Source organism: Trachurus trachurus (assembly GCF_905171665.1).
Source record: "Trachurus trachurus genome assembly, chromosome: 4".
Lineage (NCBI taxonomy): Eukaryota > Metazoa > Chordata > Actinopteri > Carangiformes > Carangidae > Trachurus > Trachurus trachurus.
This window is the reverse complement of record NC_139898.1, coordinates 30,556,313-30,575,744: the sequence shown is the minus strand read 5'-3', so window position 1 is coordinate 30,575,744 and position 19,432 is coordinate 30,556,313. Positions and strand designations below refer to the sequence as shown.

Genomic DNA, 19,432 nt, shown 5'->3' with positions numbered 1-19,432 from the left:
CGATGTTCAATGCAACTTTGACTGCATACAAAGTGATCACTTTACTTCCTCACATGTATGGGAAATTTTTAGTGTATAATAAAGATTTGCTCATTTATTTCAGACAATAAGTCTTGAATCTCTCGCTGGTCTTCAGTGGCGTGTATCCGTGTTGATGAATTACCCCAGAGGAAAAACATAAAACACAACTACAAACAAAATGAATTCAATACATTTAATTGTTATTTGATTCATTGCACAATTGCTCAAGTGCAGTTATACTCAATGTAAAGCTTTAAAAAATACAATCTCAGTCATCTCTGACGTGATTCTGAGTGCTCTCATGTTGTTGTTGTCGTTTTTTCTTCTTCTTCAAAATAAAGTACAGTATATGACAGATAAACCTTCTTCATAGAGTTGTGTGTTCTTTGATAAATATGTAAAGTAAACACTGAGAAACAGGGCAGCATAACTGGTCAACGTCAAAGATACTTTCATTCATATTTAGGTAGTGTAACTTTCGACATAACACACGTACATTTCCCTTTGTCTGTGTAAACACAATTGTGTCTTAGTTTTTGTTTTTAAGGTTTTGTAGATAGTACCGTACTGCCCTTTAGAGAAGAACCCTCACATTAACTGCGTAGCGTGAATTACCACCTCTCTGTTGGCACCTGAATTATCATAAATACCACTCTAGAGTTGCACTTGTGCATGCTCCTCGTCACACACATCCCCCGCATCTCCCCTTTAGAAATAGCTCACCAGGTTTACAATACGTAACATTATTTTTTTCTCAAATTAAAAAAATAGTTTGGATCATCGACTGTACACAATACCAAAAACAATGTGCTTTTCCCCATATAAGTGTATAGTGCTGAGTTCAACATGCCCTCCACCAGCCATAGTTAAGAGTGCACCCATCTCCCTTTTTTTTTTTTTTTTTTTTAAATGTCCCCAGAAACAGGCCGCCATCATCACGGAGGCCTCTCTCCGTGAAACTTCCGGTGTCTGTACCTGCCGTTCTTCTCCTTGGCCATGTTGATGCAGGCGTTGTGCTTGTTGCTCTGCAAGTGGTTCCAGTACTTAATGAGTTCGTTGGGGTGGAACTGATGCGACGTGATCAGGTGGCTGTACTTGCAACTGGAGTACGACACCCGCCAGTGGTTGAAGAGGAACTCGTTGGGAGGCGGCGCCGGGTCGATGCGCAGCTTGGCCAGGCAGATCCCCACGTAAACGTCTTCCAGGTGCAGCCTGCGTATGCTGAGCGAGGCCTGGTAGATCAGCTCGGCCATGTCCCCTGAGAACACGTACCCCGTGCCTGAGCAGAAGATCGGGTAGCGCTCGCTCGGGTAAAGCTCCGGCGGCATGTACCACTTGCTGTCCTTGTTTCGGTTGGGTGCATAGCCCCTCATCAGGTAGCCGGTGAAGTACCTCTGCTTGGGAGGGAGCTCGGGTTTCAGCAGCTTCTGGATGAGATACTCTGTATTGACAAACATGTCGCTGTCCGTCTTCATCACGTAGGAGGCGTGCGGGCAATAGGTGGCCACCCAGTTCATGCCCATCAGAGTTTTGATGGTCAGGTTGTAGTAGGTGTCCTGATAGTCCTGTTGGATGATGTCGTGGTGAACGCGGCTCTCCTCCTCGATGCTGCTCTGGAGGAAGGCGTCGGAGCTTTTCCCCGTGCCGAGCAGGAACAGGCGGACGAAGCCCAGGCCCATCGTCACACTCTCGTTGCCCCAGGTCTGGCGGATGGCGTTGCGGGCATCGGCCTGGCCGGGCTCGGCAGCGATGAGCAGAACGAGGAATGGCGTGCCGTCCCTGCACTTGAAGGGCTCGTTCAGGATGTAGCGGTAAGGCTGAGCGCTGAGCCTCCCGCCCACACCCATCTCCTTCTGTAAACTGTTGTTGGTGCTCATCGAGTCCCCAAGCCCCATTACGCCCATCCTGGCGACTCCTCCGCCTCCTCCTCCTCCTGCCGCCTCGGCTGCTGCTCCCTCTGCCTGCTGCGAGCTCAGGTTGAGCAGGGGCTTTGGCGCCACATAGCCCGTCTCTCTCCAAAGGCTCCTTAGGGAGCTGCTCTGGTTGGCTTCCCCCTTGGGGCTGCGGAAGCCCCTTATGGTGTAGGTCAGTGGATTTTCCCGGGGCCCACTGCGTCCCGGCAGCCAGTCCTGGTGGCTGAAGAACAAGAAGAGGGTGAAGAGCAGGGCCAGCGAGAGGAGGCCCGCCACGTGGGTCCGAAAGAGCGAACGCTTGACGGTCCAGGTCATCTTGATGGGACAGCAATGCCGCCGTCTCCACTGCATGGTGCAGATCGGGGTCGCAGGAGGCTGCTGCTGCTCAGGATTGGGCGGCGGCGGCGGCGGCAGTCACATACAGTCACCTCAAACATGTGGTGGCCAACGATCAGAGGGTTATCTGAGCTGGCAGACGGGTTTGGAGTGAACCTCCTGGTGGAGTCGGGAACGGCTGGGTCCGTCGGCGCAGCTCGGAGCAGGTTTTAAACGGGCCCCTGGTGGAGCTGCGAGGGCGATGACTCCCCGGCCACAGAGGCTTCTCCCTGGCTCTTCTTTGGCACTGTAGACAAACACGGGGTCATGCTCTACGTCTCGTCTCCTTCAGGATATGATAAGGGTCACCTCCTCTGTGTTTGCTCTCTCTAATCTGAAAAGAGAAAAAAAAGAAACAGAGAAAACAGTCTTGGCGGTGATCCAAAAAGCAACCCCCTTTCCACTGGCGCTGAGCCATATGTCAATTGTTAGAGCTGCAGATGTGTTTTTTATTTTAATGTGGCAAGAACTGGGCTTGTTTTTTTGTTAAATCATTTTATTCCTGCTTGTTTCTGAAACACTCACAATAATTTTGAGTTAATTTCTTCCAGATGCCAAAAAAACCCAATTACAACTTTGTGTGGATGCAGTGGCCACTACCGTCAGCAGCTGAATCAATATGACAACACTGAACTCAGCACGTTGTGGGGGGGGGGGGTTCAGAGAATACTATTGCATGTCAGCAAGAAAAGATTGTGCAATAGGAAATAAAGAGGTTGAGTCAGATGTGTGCCTCTTTGCCGGAGACACAGAACAAAACACTTTTTCAAAACAAACCAATGCCACAGTGAACACAACTGACACGGCGAACACATTATCCTGTTGCTTAACAGGATAACAGAAAATAAGAACATTTTCCTACAGGCCATCACAAATTCATCTCAGAGTTAAAGGTCCAGTGTGTAAAATGGGGGTTGGGGGTTCTAGATCGCAGTTGGCAAAGTGACGGTGGCCCTGAACTTGTTTACCACGACTGGGACGACTGGGAGTATTTCAGGAGCATGGAGCGATGAGGTGAATCCGCTTTCTTCCTTCATTGGTTTATTTATGAACGCGAAACGTGGGCTGCCGTACAAACATGGCGGTGCAAGATGGCGACACTCTCTAAAGCAAGACCTTTGCTATATGAAGAATTATGAGGCTACGAAAACCATACTTATTTTATTTTATAGCGTTTACGCTTATACAAATACATTCATGGGTAGTATATTCAGATTTTGCCAATAAACCATGCCAATTATTACACACTGGACCTTTAAGACCAATCTAAAAATAGTTAAACAACAGACAACATCCCATAAAGGTCTTTGTGGAAACTCTGAGCCAGTGCTGACACTGTGAAGTGGTGGTTTGCTTCTTGCATGTCATTATTCAGCTTAACGCCACGGGCACGAGTATAAATTGCAGGTTTGCTCAACGTGGTGCCGGCTAACGCTACGCCGAGCCGCTTGGGTGAGCGGGTGTCATCAGCCCCCCGCTGCGCCGCGCCGCCGACAACCGGGGGGAGGAGAGATGCATCTGTCAAAATGAGTTTTCAGGGTCCAGCGGGCAGTGCTGCCAAAAGCCTGAGCCAAGCCTGTGATGATAACAGCCCCTCGCCGGGTCGCCATTCACCTTCCACCTTCGGCTTATCGACGCTGCCCAACGGTCTGGCTGCGACCACCCAGGCTGCTCCATCTCACACAACAGGAAACATGCACATGGAAAATATATATACATGCAAACACACTCTAAACACGCAGACGTGTGACAACACAGACGAAATGCAATGTGTGCGATTGCATCTGTTGCCCACAGGGAGTTTATGCACCCAGGGGGGGCCGCGAAGGCGATCATGTATGCGCACATTGATTCTGTAACTCACCAAGGCAAACGACAATCAGTTTGCACAAGCACAACATTAACTGTGCGTTGTGCACTATCATATGCACAACAAATACTGCACACATAATCATTTTTGGGTGCTGACAGAAACGCACAACACCAAATCAAATGCAGAGCAGACTTAATGATATACAGAACAAACAGGCTGCGTACACTGTCATGTTTGTGTGTGTGTGTGTGTGCACAAAACACATAATTATATCCACACTAGATGCATACATCATTGCTGTGCATGTTGACTTGCACACACACACACCTCACCAGTGAAAAGAGAATATGCCAGCAGAAACTTGCAGGTTGTGCTCGACTCTAGTGAATATTAATGTAGCAGCAGTGCAAGTCTCGAATCCATCCTTCCTTCCTGAGTGTATTAATTTACTCACTGCCTGCGTTGCCTTTTTTTCTGATTGTTTATTTGTTTGCTTGCCTTTTTTTTTTTTTTTTTTGAAACAATTTGAAGATGCTGAACAACAGAGCACTATTTTTTTTTTCTGTGCAAATGCTACAATGCCGGCTTAGTGCGAGAGGCAGATTTTCTAAACTTCCAATTTTCATTTCCTGCTATGTTTGCTCATTCGTCATGACAACTGGCAAGGAACACGATAACCTTTTCAGCCGAGTGAGCTTACCCAGCGCAAGCAATTACAGGAGAATGAGAGGGGCCAGAGCCAGCTTTGTTTTAAAGGTTAACATACTTTACATCCAAGCATATCCAAGCGCTTCTCCTGTCAACTAAATGAACATCGGGGGCTACATGAGCTCTGATGAAGTGTGCACAAACAAGAGGGGTGCACACTCGACACACACATGAATATGGATGAACACATAAAGACACATGTGCAAGGCAAGCCCAGCCCACACACGGCTACGTCCTCCCGCCCACGCGCTCACATATAGACGGCCGGAGCGTGTGACTTTGTTTTCTCGTTGTTTTCGGTGTAAATGCCAAATCCGCCGAGAGATCAGACGTCCATTTTTTACTTTTTAGCAGTTCCATTTAATCTGCCAATGCCTCTCCTCATTAATTCATTTCCTTGCCTCCCATCAATGTCACTTCTATGCAAGCCAATTAGTTACACTAGCACTAATTAAAGCCCCAGCGATTCTGCAGCGGTCAATAATCAGAACGAAGGCTGAGGGAATGACACAGCGGTGACATACTAGGCATACATTATAGCGTTGTCACTGCTGTCACCACATCAGCTTCAAGCCTGGAGGAAAAACAAAACGTGGAAGGAAAAAAAAAGGAGGACAGACGCTCAACAGCAAGGTACACATACACACACAAACACACACATTCTCCACAGGTAGATTCCTCTGTTTCCACGCCTACGCAAAAACAGTCGTTTTTATGCCTCTACAAAGTGTGTAATGCATGCAAAACAAGCTTCGCTGATGTCGATGAGGATGTGACCTTCATTCAGTCAAACGCTGCACTTTGTGATAGTGACACATTTTCCTGAGGAAAAATGCGGGGCCCCATTGGTGAGCTGTTTAGAGAGGCTGTTCGCCGGAGTTAAAGAGGTTAAACTGCTTCATTGAAAACAGGCCTGGCTGATGATGTGGCTGACTGAAGTTCTCCTTTTTGTTTAATAACACTACCTTGAAGTTAACAGTGCACACTCAGCCACTCCAGGAATGGATTCCTGTGTAATATTAAACCAGTGTTGTTGCTCTTAGTGACTCGTGGCCTTCATCAGGGTGAACTATGTACTTAACTGATATACGACACAACACTGGCGTAACAAAGGAGTATGCTGTAGCTGAATGAGGGGCTGAAACTGTTGAGCAGTTATTCTTATATCAAATGATTAATGAAAAACCCCTGTCACCTTTCCTCAGGGTGAGAAAAGAAACATGTTCAAATATTTATAACATTTGAAGTTACTTTGAAGCGCCAATATTTTACACTTTTCCTGTTTCTATTTTATAGTGTGGCTCAATAAGAAGATACATTGGTGGTCCATCTCCTGTCTCAGACTTCTCTCTGGAGCTCTAGTAACAAGAGGTTGGTGTCAGCCAATCAGAAGATAGGAGGCTCTGAGCCACTCGTTCTGATTGGCTGTTGACTATTTTCTGAGTACCTAGAGTAGATTTCAGAATAAAACACTCAGAGAAATCAAATCCAGCAAATGTTGGATGGTGGGTCCAGGTTAGTGTTGTCACGATACCAACATTTTGGTACCGGTATCGGTACCAACATGTTTTTCGATACTTTTCGATACTTTTCGGTACTTTTCCACATAAAAAGAGAACACAAAAAATGTCATTATTGGCTTTATTTTAATAGAAAAATTTTGGACCATAAAACAGGAAATCAGTAAACAGTTACTCCTGCTGCAGGATTAACATTCCATCTATATTAATCTGAACTCTTCCTAAATTAAAAAAATGTCTGTTTAAAAATGAACATCAACTTGTTTTCTTTGCATTATTTGAGGTCTGAAAACACTGCATCTTTTTTTGTTATTTTGACCAGTTGTAATTTTTGGGAGAAATTGTTATCAGTAGGGCTGGGACGATATGCTTTTCTCCCGATTCGATTCTTCTACGATTTTTTGGATGGCGATTCGATTTAAATTGCGATTCTACGATATTGCCGATTCTCTCGATTTTTAGTCTGCACTTTTAACATTTATCTGCACACAAATACTGTAGAAGCCTATAAATTAACATACTCCATTATAAAGTGAACTTAAACCCTTTTCAAAGCCTGTACTCTCTGTATGTAAAAGAGGCTAACAAATACACATTGCGCAATATTTCAAAAATTTCAAAAAAAAAAAAAATTCAAAAAAAAAAATCGATTTTTGAAAAAAAAAATCAATTTAAAAATCGTCAAAAAAGATATCGCAATATCTATGTGAATCGATTTTTTCTCCCACCCCTAGTTATCAGTAGTTTATAGAATGAAACACAAATGTTCATGTTACTCAAACATACATCTATTGTTTCCCATATGTAGACCAAATTGATTCTGCTCCCCCCACCCCCATCAACGCAATATCGTTCCGTTAATTCATCTCTCCGTAGCGCTGCTTCGCCGTGCTCACTCACTCACAGAGAGAGAGACAGAGAGAGAGAGAGAGAGAGAGAGAGAGAGAGAGAGAGAGAGAGAGAGAGAGCATGCAGCCAGTGGTGATCCGCGGTAAAAACAAAACTTATTAACGAGGCTGTGGCGGCCGTCTCTCTCTCGCGCGCGGCGCACACACACAGACACACACACAAACACAGGCACATGGACAGGTGGCGCTGTAACGGTAATGATAAAAAGCACCTTGCTTCATTTGTGACTCGCTCTCTCGCTCCTCGCGGCTCAAATTACAATGCGGCGACTTCACGCGGCGACGTCACCGCTGCTGGCGGCGCAGAATGAAAGTACCGGTCCCATCTAAGCGCAGTATGGTACCGTTTTAAATGCGTTAGTACCCCGGTACCAATCTAGTACCGGTATACCGTGCAACCCTAGTCCAGGTAGTGAGGCTTGATGGCCGCTTTGTTGTGACATCACAAAGTCACAGGAAGCCTAACGGCTGGTTTTATGGCTCAGTTTCTGAATACAGCCTGTGTGCGTTTCTCTGAGGACTGAGGCTTTAAAACTTTCACAGTATTAATACAGAACCTGGACCTGCTCTGTAATAAAAAAAGACCTGGAAATCTCATCTCTTTATACAATATGGGACCTTTAAGTTCAGTGCTAATAATAGTGATTTACGTCAGTGCAGGTTTGAATATGAGACACTAACTTATAAAGGAGCTTCTTCCTTCTTTCTTTTTAATGTAGAGAAAAGTTTCAAGTCTGAAAACTTCCTCCACCGCTGTTTTTTTTTCATATAGTTCAAACACTTGGTGAAAAAAGCAGCTGTACCTATGTGAGAACGATGCTACCGTCCCTTTTAAAATGTTCCCCAAGTTCAGAGCGCTTTTCGATTTTGACGCAGCAAAGCTGTAATGACGTCTTTTCAAAATCCAAATGAAAAACAAAAAACAATGAGTATAGGCTCTTCCAGTTCTATTTAGCTTTAATTCTCTAACAAACCCTGGAGCGCTGCAGTCTAAGGAGGCATCATCAAATTCCAATGGATCACGAAGCTCGTCTGTCTGCTGCTTTATCGCAGCCTGGTGACAATAGCGTTGTTACGCCCTGATAAGTAGGGCCGGTAACAAACCAGGGAGGATATGCCCACAGTTTTATGTCTAGTTAGTTTAAGACTCTGCTGCCCTGGCTTCTGCTCTCCACTGCTTAGTTATTAATGCCTTTTCTCTTTAGCACCAGCGTTATCTTGAATCGCTCAGCCTCTCTTTGAAACCTCTCTTCCTGTTGTTTTCTCACTCTTATGCTTATGTTGGCAAGAAACACCGGGCTGCTTTCACACTACTATTGTGCTTTTGGCCTGCGCCGCGATGAGTTTTAGGAATTTCACATCTGTTTTCAGGGCTCATCTGGGGAATTCAGTCCTGGGCTTGGTCCACAGACTATAGACTCATGGAAGGAAACAAGGCAAGGAATCCAAGGCCCCGGCCCTGTCCTCCTCCTCCTCCTCCTCCTCCTCCTCCTCCTCCTCCTCCTCCTCCTCCTCCTTGCCCTTGTCACTTTTGCTCCACCCTGTTCTGCTGCGCTGCTCCTCAACAACCTGTCATTTTCTGCCTGTTGTTTACCATCTGATTGCAGTAAAAAGTTCACGGAGGGCTGGTGAGAAAACAAGTGAAATCGATACGAGGGGTTGGTGTGGTCACTCCTGCTGTTTTTCACTCTCCCTCTCTCTCTCTCTGTCTGATCCTGTGTGAGTTATTTGACCAGCTGGTATCCGCAGGTCTTCTTAACTGAAGTGAGGAAGAAGGGTTTTTGCTTTTCTTGAGCAAATTTGAATATTTCATTAATACTATAGCGAATAATCGAGAAGTTTCCAATCTTTTTTTTGCATTGTGAACTCTTTTTATCCAACATGTTCCAAACATCTGGTTCCAGAAACACATTCAGCTCATTTCTATTAGCTATTTCTAGCATCCATTGCTTTTAGCTAATCAATAACTAACCTTTTTCACTTCCACCTAACTCTGAATACCTTTATTGTTGCTTTTGCCAACTAGTTATCAAGAGCATATATTTGTTTTTCTTTATGACTCGTGCTACCAGGAAGCAAGTGTTCCGGTTTACACTTTACTTTATCTCTCCTGTTCATACAAGTTGTTATCTGATATGAATCGAATGCAAACACAAATTGATAGAAGTGTGTATCCTACTCTCCACGAAACGGTGTTTCCCTGTTTTCTTGTGGATGATTCACAGATTTTCTCACTAACTTTCTGGCAGTCGTAATGGAAAACTGTACAGCACAGAGAAAATGTTATTTCTTTTTTATCTGAGTGAAGTGACCCTTTGAAAACGTTTGGTTTTCTATGACTGTGACTCAACTAGGATAGGACCTCTGGGAGAGGGGGGGGGGGGGGGGGCCTGCTCTCTGGCTAAGTGTTTCAGAGCAGACGAGTGACACAGGATGACCAGCTGTAAATTTTTTTTTTTTTTTGGTTTTACCCTTCATCACTAGAGGCTTGTCAGATCTGGGCCATGGGCCGCTGCTGCCTGCCCCACATCACACTACATCACCACGGCTCATCCGTTAAAGGGTCAGTTCACCCAAAGTACAAACATCTCTCCGGTGGCATCAACCCCGCATGCAGACAGGCAGCTGAGTGTTAATTATATCTGTCTGTCTGTGTGAAATGGTGTTTGATAGGAACTAGTTCTGCTGTAAACAGGTTCCCAGGCAGCTGAAGTGACAAAACCCCACAAATGAGTTAATTAAAAATTAGCTGCTCGACAGATAATTGATTAGAAATGAATGATAATCGTTTTGGCATCGCATTTTTTCCACAGAGAAATGCAATACGAAAGCATTTTGGTGTTATCTGTGTCTAAAGTGACGAAAGGAAACTGAACATTTGGGATTTGATTTCCTGGTTAGACTTAATTAAAATAATAATAATTTAAAAAAAAAGCTCTTTCATGGTGTCACACTGGGTTTTTAAGAAACTGTAAAGGACATTCCTCATAATTTTCTATTCAAAAAACTTGTATACAGATGTGGCTGAAACCAGTAAGTAAGAATATGTTTGTTTATACTTTGTGGGGGGGACAAAAAGACAATTTAATGTACAGGTCCCAGGTATATAATACAGACATGCAGTGAAAGATTTAGATTCATTCGTCCTTTAAAAAAGAGGTTTTAACAAAGGATCGAGCAGCCTCTTTAAATTCGACTCAAAAATACAAGAGACCTCTGGGAAATAAAGCTTTGGCAGCTGTGAGCCACTGTAGCTGTTGTAAATATTATATGACAGTGATTCTCTTCTACTCAATGTGAGCGATATTCACTCCCTCTTCATTGTGCTGCTGCCAACTTTTACCACTGACTTTAATTCTAGCAGTATTTCTGTTTTACTTCATTAATAAAGCCCCGTCTGTTTTTTTTCTTCCCCTTTTCTATTCTCCATCCTTTACTTTTTTTTGCACGGAGACGTCAGTTCATATGCCACGGCAATAAATTATGAGGTGGTTTGAAAATTAGACCCTATTAAAGTTTCATAGTCTGGTGGGCAGAGTGAACACCCAGCTGATGGCGAGCTTAGCTGGTGTTTTTTTTTTTTCTTTCCTTCTTTTAATGTCAATCTCAGCAGTTAGCAGAGATCCCTAAGTATGCATAAGCTTTAGTGCCAAATAGCCCAGACAGCTGTACGTGATGGAGTGGATAAAAAGCTCTGTTAATTGAACTGAATCAATGGAAAAACCTCCCCGGCCTTTTGCCTCTTCTTGGCAAAGGAGGTCCGAGGAGGGGATCCCTAAATTTTTTGATTTGAATACTGAGTGAGTGGCGAACTATATATGCTGCCACAATTTGATGACGGAGATGATACCTTCAGGAATCTCTAGTGGGGGGGGGGGGGGGGGAGAGGAAGGGAAAGAAAAAAAGAAAAAGCAATGACTCTGCTGTGGGCAAGGAGGAATGAGAGCTGTCATCAGCCTTCATCCTGAGGGACGGAAGTCACCGCAAAACCTAAAGTATCCTTAATTATGCAGCGGTTCATCTGCCCCCGAGCACCTATAGACTACCTGCCTGAGGGGTGGGGGGGGCTTGCATCATTTTTAAAGAGCCCACTGGGGGGGCAAAAGAAAAAAAAGTGGCTGATGCTGGGACAGATAGGAGGAGGAGGATGGGATGGGAGAGGGTGATGGATGGATGGTGGTGGAGACTGTGGACAAAAGCGGCGCTGGGAAAAAGGTGGATGGTTGGATGGTAATGGAGGGGAGATGAGGGCGGGGAAGGCTAAATGAATAATGAGGATGTGTGTGTCTGTATGTGTGTGTGTGTGTGTGTTTGGGGGGGAAGGGGGGGGGGGGGGTGGTGAGGCGTGCAGCGCTGCGGAGCCTTCACCTTCCTACAGTACCTACCTCCTCTCCTCCTCCTCATGCCGCCGCCGCTGCGGCTGCTGACAGGGCTGCGGTCGGCTGACGGAGTGCGTGAACCCTGGTGCGTTTCCCCGCCATCACCATCACCACCATCCACCTCCTCCTTCCTCCTCCTCCTCCCTGGGTTTGGAAACAAGCCGCGGGCTTCAGTGCCTCTCCTCCTCCTCCTCCTCCGCTCTCCGCTCCCTCTCCTTCTCCTGCTCGCTCGGACACCTTGGTTGTGTTCTGTCCCTCCGCGTCCTCCTCATCCCCACAGGCGAAACAGACCTGCAGCTTTTTTGGTTCTCCTCCTCCTTCTCCTTCTCCTCCTCCTGCTGCTGCTGCTCCTTGTATAGATTCCCCCTTCTACCTTACTACTTCAATATTTTCTGCTCTTGTTTCCTGATCTCATCCCAAGTTTACGTCGCTTCCCAGAGGCGTTTCATGCAAATGTAAAGAGATATAGGCGATAACACCACACTGCATCCAAGCGCCGGTTATCCACAGAGAGCCAGATCCTTAGCGGGGATGATGAGCGCAGCGCCGGGCGGACAGAGCAGAGCAGCGGCTGGTCCTCCTTCTCCGCGATGCTCGGCTGGCTGTAGGAGGCTGCGGACACCGCCGAGTGAAAGCGATGAAGGAAAGGGAAAAAAAAGAAGCAAAAACAGAAAAAGGAAGGAAAACCTCCTCTTTCACCCCCTGAGTCCAATCACTGCCAAAACATGCTCCCCGAGTCCTGACGGGAAATAAATGAAACAAAAACAAAACAAAAAGCAGATAAGTCGTCTGGTCTACCTTCACCTACCCGCTCCGGTGGAGCTACAGTACAGATATCTCCCCCTGCTCACTGCCTTTCCTCCTCCTCTTTCCTTCCTTCCCTCCTCCTCCTCTTCAGCCTCAGCTCCGCCTTTTGGACCGACCCCTGTCGGATTTCTCAGCCCGGCGCGGCGGATGCTGGCCCGGGCAGGCTGGCTGTCAGACACCGCTGCTCTAACGGAGCTCCACCACGTCACTGTGTTCTTAGCGGAGCATCTCACGTGACCCAGTTGCTGCGTTCATGGGTCGTAGGGGCAAAAAAAAAAAATCCCTCCCTCAACATAGCTACACACACACACACACACACAGTCTCTCTCTCTCTCTCTCTCTCTCTCTCTCTCTCTCTCTCTCTCTCTCTCTCTCTCTCTCTCTCTCTCTCTCTCTCTCTCTCTCTCTCCTCTCAGTGGCACATCTATAATCATTCAACCCATTTAAAGAAACACTGAATTCAATTAAAGTTGGGGAAAACTAGCTGTCACAACATGCATTGATTTAAAGCAGAAGTAAGTGGAATATTTGTGTTAATATAGCTAAGTCTTAAATAGTTATATCTTCCGACAGCAATCACTTATATAGAGTGTTTGGACTGAAACACGGGTCTGTCAGTCACTCTGCTCTGCTGTAAGCCAAGGAGAAAACTTTCCTTGTATCCTACAAGCTTTATCCAATGAGGAGAGAGAACGGCATAAAGGGCGGTCCTCTCTGTGTGTGCAGCCAAGGGATGCGCGTGAATGTGGTGACGTAGGGACGAGGGCGGGGACTGCTAACTTCATCTGCTTACAGGAAGTTAGCCAAAACCACCGGATCGCTTACTTCTGCTTTAAATTAAAGTTGGGGAGAACTAGCTGTCACACCATGCATTGATTTAAATCAGAAATGAAAAAGTTATTAGGCTATGCATTTTAAACCGTATTGTGGAAAAAAAAAAGGTTCTTCGTCAGTTTAAAGGTGTTCAGAAATAATTTGTGTGCCTGCATTATCCAATGCGGAAAAAAACTACCCCACTTTCACCGCGGATTTACTCGAAAATAGAATTTTGCACAAAGTTTGGGCTACATCGTCTGATAGATGAGTGATTACACTAATGTTAAGACCCATAGTGGGCTCAAAATCAAAGAACATAAACATTGAGCACACATAATTTTAAGATTTTGATTAAGTGTTGAATTTGTTTCTGTATTTAAAACACAGTTAAAACATCTTCACCATTAAAATGTACCTTCATGAAGTTGTGCCGTGCTCCATATGTTCGTATTACTTCCTTGAACACAACCCTCTCAGACCCGTGGGAATGGAGGTTTCCAAATTCCACTTCCTCTTTAGAGTGTCATTCTTCCACAACAGTTTGAGCTACAGTCGTGCTGTTTTTTCTCTGTAAACAAGAAAATCTGTGCTTTCTATCAAAGCTGTTCATCTGTATGCGTCACTGACTTTGGGTGGTTATACAACCATTTTAATTTAGAGAAGATTTGGAGTAGTTTTACAGTTCAGTCTGTGGTATTCCTGCTTTTTTTCTGTGTGTATTTATGATAGATTCTCATTAGTATTTGCTGCAAATGGTTTTGGAGGTTTGCCTGGCTTGGTTGTGTGTTAAAATTCAATCATAGCAGTGCTGTTTTATTCTGAGTTCAGAGTTTTTTTTACAGTGACAGAAAACAGACAGAAGAGATAAGTGAGCAAAGGTTTTGGGGCTGATTTTTCAAATCACATCTCAAAAACCGAATGCAATTTTCACATTCACGTTTTCAGCATAAGCATAAGGTTTGTAGCTTTTCTCAGAATATCAATATGCTTCTTTTTTTTGCATGTTCAGGGGCCACTAACCTGCTACAGTATTATGCTTTGCAATAAGCTGACGTTGTGCTGATTCTGAATATGTGTAGCCTCCCAAGTGATAAAACAAGAAAAAGTCTAAAGTTAAGGCCCAAGAGTTACATTACATTGTTTTAATGTTAAGTTGCCTTTTGAATAGACATTAAACCGAGCTGTAATTTCCCCCTTTGCACCAGACGGCCAAGCGATGACCACTGTCAACACTGGTTGGTGACATTTTTAGCAGCTTTCTGTGGAAGAACTTTACTCGCCTGCACAGAGCCCTGACCTCCACTCCATCCAACACCTTCAGGGTGAATTGCACCCTGAGATTTATTGCCCAACATCAGTGTCAGACCTCACTAATGCTCCTGTGGCCCAGTGAGAACAAATCCCTGCAGCCACACATGTAGTTTCCAAAATTTTTTGTGGAAAACAGCAGATTGTTGTTGTAGTAGCATGTTCAACAATCACATGTACTGTAGGTATAGCCATACTTTTGGCCCCTTTAAATATTTATGTGCGATATTGAAACTGTATTGTAACAGTAGTGACATCTAGAAAGAGGAATTTAATGGTGCTGATTGATTTTCCTTCTCATCCCAGACACAAAGACAACCCAAAAAAGATCCAGCAAATCAATATGCATGTCAGGAATGGCCTAATTTCACTACTGATTGCCGACGCGATGACAACTCGTTAGATGGATCTCTAAAAGAAAATCAGCAGGCTGCGTCTTTCACCTGAAAGCTCAAGTGGACGGTATTTCCAGATACGAAACTCGTTCCTCCCACTTTTCCCACAATCACATGAATGCAGCATCGCTCCTGCATGCCTTCCCCTTCTCTCCTCCTTCTCACAATCTCTCCCACCACCCTGCTTCCCCTCTGAGGGGTGAAGGGGGGGGTGGGGGGGTGGATTTAACTCAGGAAGAGCATGGTGGCCGGTGGTGGTCTGGTATAACCGCTGGATTTGCCACAATGTGCTCTTTGTTTAACACGGCGGACCGGCCGGCTCGCTTCCTGCTCCACCGTTTAAAAAAAAAAACGCTTTTAATTCAAAAGCTGTCATCATTATTTTTGCCTTGTTTGCAACATTAGTGCTGCATCATTATGCACACACGACTATCAGCTATATTTAGCGTCATTCACATGACTGCCAAAAAAAAAAAAAAAATCGAAATAAATCCTCTGAAGGCCTTTGACAGCTCTGACTCTCTCCCTCCACTGCAGCGTGATGATGAAACCCTACCTGCCTCATTAATGACTTAAACACAATGCAAACCCTTCATCAGCCATCAGTCATGTTTACACACACATGCACCTCCAGAGACCAGCGTGCTCCTTGATAAACGATGAAAGCGGCTTTGTTTTTTCCCCCCCTCTTCTTTCCCTCCTCTCTCTCCGATGTGGTGAAGTGGAGCAGATGGAATTACGGCTCATGCAAAAAGCAGCTTTCGCTACTTCAGGGACAGTGAGCCCCCGGTGGGAGAGCAAGGCCCCCTCTCTCTTGTAGCACTGTAAATATTGTAAGGTGGCACCACAGCATAGGAGCACAGGTGACTGAATAATTAATAGGAGCTGTGTCTCTGACAGAAATACTTTGGAGGCCATTAGCTCTGCTCCCCCGGCCGGTGAGAGCATATTTGTCAAAAGAAAGTAATGCCGTGGTGGTGATTGATTTCCCGCGGTTGCCAGGTTAGAGGCAGCAGCGCCTGTGTACATTAATATCAGGTGGCATCTATTAGATGGGTGACTTCCTCAACTCGTCCAGCACCCGGTTGCCTCGGCAAAAAGAGCGGGGGCCGTATCAAAATTTAAATTGTCATCATTAATTGCTGGAGCTCGGGGAGTATCTGGGAGCATCACGTCTGCCTCTCCTGCTGTAACTCATGCAGCCTCCTGCACACACACACACACACACACACAGATGTCCTGGTGTACAGTAGAAGACAATGTGCAAAACAGGCAGAAAAGGAAAAAAAAAAGAAGCACATTTTAAATTTTCTGCAGTCATTTTTATATAGACTCGCCTTGCAGCTCCTGTAATGTGATCTCCCCTTTATCTCACTGAATTTAAACGCCCCATCATGCCTGCAAGTGCAAAGTCAATAAAGGAATGGGTGTGCTTTGGCAGGAGGGGTAAGACATGACTCCTGTGGAGAAAAAAAAGCAACAAAAACAAATAAAGACGGGGCCGTATTTCTTTATTGCATTTTTTTCTTGTTTTGTTTCAGACACACTTCTGAAGGAGTGGGAACGGTACGAGCAGCAGCCACGGTTTCTTTTCTTTTGCGAGGCAATAAGTTCAAACGCAAATGGGCCAGGCATTTGCATAGCAACCTGGAAGCCCTTTCACATTTGAATAATTTCTAATGTCTATGCTTTCAGTCGTGGTCAATTCGCCAGATTGGCCGGTTTCAGAGAAGAAATGCTAAATTACATGGAAAATAATGCGGTTATAGCTACACCTACCTATTCACGCTGGGGAGTTAACCCATTTGATGAGTCAATAGATTTCCCTTTGTTCTAATCCTTTGTTTTTCTAACGCACGTTGGTTCTGTACTTCACTTCCTCCTCTTCCCCTCAGACGCTGCTCCTGGTTGGTTATCTGACTGGACGCTCCACCTTTTAAGAATCGCAGTCTTAGATGAAATATGAGCTGTTATTGCATCTCTTAAAGAGTGCAGTCATAATGTCCTGTGGCAGAGCCTCAAGTGCAGGCAGGGATGTCTGTGAATATCTTTGTCTTCGCCCAGACTCGGGCCTCCATTCAATGAATAAAAATCACGAGGGTCAGCTGCCCTGTCATAGCAGAGGACACATTATAAAGCATTAAGCAGATAATTCTCCCCAATTGCATATTATCTCGGGGAGTAATTATAGCATAAAATGACTGAGACTTTTATCATTCATATCACGACAGGGCGCGGTGACTGACAGGTGCAATGAAAACACCATTTTGCAGATGGCGTCCACCTCTCCACCTCCAATCAACATGTCTTAATTATGTGTGTGCATGTTTAGATAAAGTCAAAAAAAAAAATCAGACACATACATGACGAATCAGATAAAAGTGCAGCGAGAGATGCGTTCAGGCTCCTTAATGACAAAATAAAACTGCAATGCATGTCACTTCCATATGGAAACACATTCTCCTGAGCAGATCCAATCATAAAACGCCTGCGATTCACACAGTTGGCAGGCGCTTTCCATAGTAGCACGCCTGTCAGAGTGGATTGTCTGGATTCGTGCGGTATTTACTGTCAACGGCTTTTTCCACTGTATGTTTTCTTTTTCTTCCACCGAACATATGGAAGCGTTGACAATAAAGTTGGCTTTGACTTTGAATATAAAGAAGCAGAATAATGACGTACGTGCACGGGTGTCAGAGAGAGAGAGAGAGAGAGATCTGATTTCAGACTGTGTGTGTGTACAGGAAACACATTTTAATCCCATGTGTATATATCCAACATAATCATATCCAGACATGTCTGTATATAAAATACACAGCCTGTCATTGCCTGGGCTAAATAAGAAATAAGAAATACAGTACAGAGGCTGTCTGGTCATCACTGGCAGATATAGATGTGGTCAGACAGTCTGAGGTGCAGCCTCCATGTACCGATGAGCCATGAAAAACAACAAGAGCTGGAGGTGAGAGCAGGAAGTCGCCGACAGTTACAAGTGATGGGTCACATTTCCTTTCAGTCGGGCAAATGCTGCGAGGCGACCTCCTAATTACCACTGGTTACACAAAAATAAATAAATAGATAAAAACCCCACAGTGATGAGACAGTTTACATGGAAAGTGATATAGCCTAACAAATGACAGAAAGTAAAGTAAGAAAAAGAGACATTTGTGAGAAACAGTCTTGAAAACAACAATGTTTAATGTGAAAGTTAAACATTGGCTCAAGCAGCAGCAGAAATGTGAACATTAACTTCTCTCAAGCATACTTGCCAACATTGGGTTGTGAAAAATAGGGAGATTTTTTTTTTCATCGGTGTATTGGCCCCGGTGTAATTATTTGTCATTTCTTGCCTTGTATTTTAAACCTGATGTAGGAATCTTGTTCTGAAAATGTTGTTTCTTTGACATTCAATAAATGATTTTTAAGGACAATGAAAAATAAAATAGCGGTTTTAATTGTTCAAATGAGTACCAGAAGGCTAAATAATAAGGCACTGCAATGCATTTAGTATAAGGTGACCAGATTTCCGAAATGAAAATTGGGGACATTTTCAGCGCGGTGGTCAAAATTCAAATGTTATTGTTATGAAATGAATAACAGGGGCAATTACATGTTAATGTATTTTGACAAAGCAAATGAGTAGCCAATAAGAAGTTACCCTTAACCCTTCCAACCTCTCAGTCACTTCTGGCTACCAGTTCAACTGCATCAGCAATAAACAACATCATCAAATGCTACTGTATTATAATTAGAGAATAGCCACCTCTGTTCAGGCTGCAGGAGCTGTTTATTCTATCATATGTCTCCAGCATTTAACATTAGAGCTGTAACAATCAGAACCAGAAAAACAACCAGGACAGAAACAACAACAACAAAACAGAATGTATTCTGACTCAGTAATGGTCATTGCTAAGGCCAGGTCATTGTACAGGCCACACCCATTGACATAAAAGAGTCCTATTTATTAGCCAACTCTGCCAGACAGTCACTATTGCAGACACAGATGCTCAACAAAGCCAAATTATTTTTAGGAGCTAAATAATATTTGTTTGGACACAAACTGTTAACTGATATGAAAAACTTGAATTCTGATTGGACTCTGATTCTTCTTATTATGTTTTTTTTTTATTATGTCAATCAACTCATGGGAGCTTGTCAACACGTGCACACTGCACACTTCCACTCGTGACTGCAGCCATATTTCACAGCAAAGCGTTATATTAGAGGATTTACACTTATGCTATGCACTGTGATAGAAAGTCAGAACAAACTCTGAGTCCAACGTGCAACGCGTGCTTCACCCTGCAAGGACGGTGCCTCTAAAATAAAAAAGGAGGCGTTCTCCAGCCAGCTCCCCGGTCACTCACCTGCAGCTGCACAGAGGAGCAGTGTAGCGCTCAGCTGTTCTGGCGCAGCACAGCGGGAGCAGCGCGCGTGTGTTTTATTATTATTTTTAAAGCAAACAAAAA

General features: G+C 44.5%; 1 protein-coding gene across 1 annotated transcript; it reads right to left on the bottom strand.

The window, feature by feature from the left end:
- Nucleotides 1–267: 267 nt before the first annotated feature.
- On the bottom strand, nucleotides 268–12,464 carry b3galt2 (UDP-Gal:betaGlcNAc beta 1,3-galactosyltransferase, polypeptide 2). The gene is made up of 2 exons (XM_083970320.1): nucleotides 11,644–12,464; nucleotides 268–2,643 (listed from the first exon to the last, which is right to left on the bottom strand). The coding sequence occupies exon 2, from the start codon at nucleotides 2,283–2,285 to the stop codon at nucleotides 957–959; it is 1,329 nt and encodes a 442-aa protein (XP_083826446.1). The 5' UTR covers nucleotides 2,286–2,643; nucleotides 11,644–12,464; the 3' UTR covers nucleotides 268–956.
- Nucleotides 12,465–19,432: the final 6,968 nt, after the last annotated feature.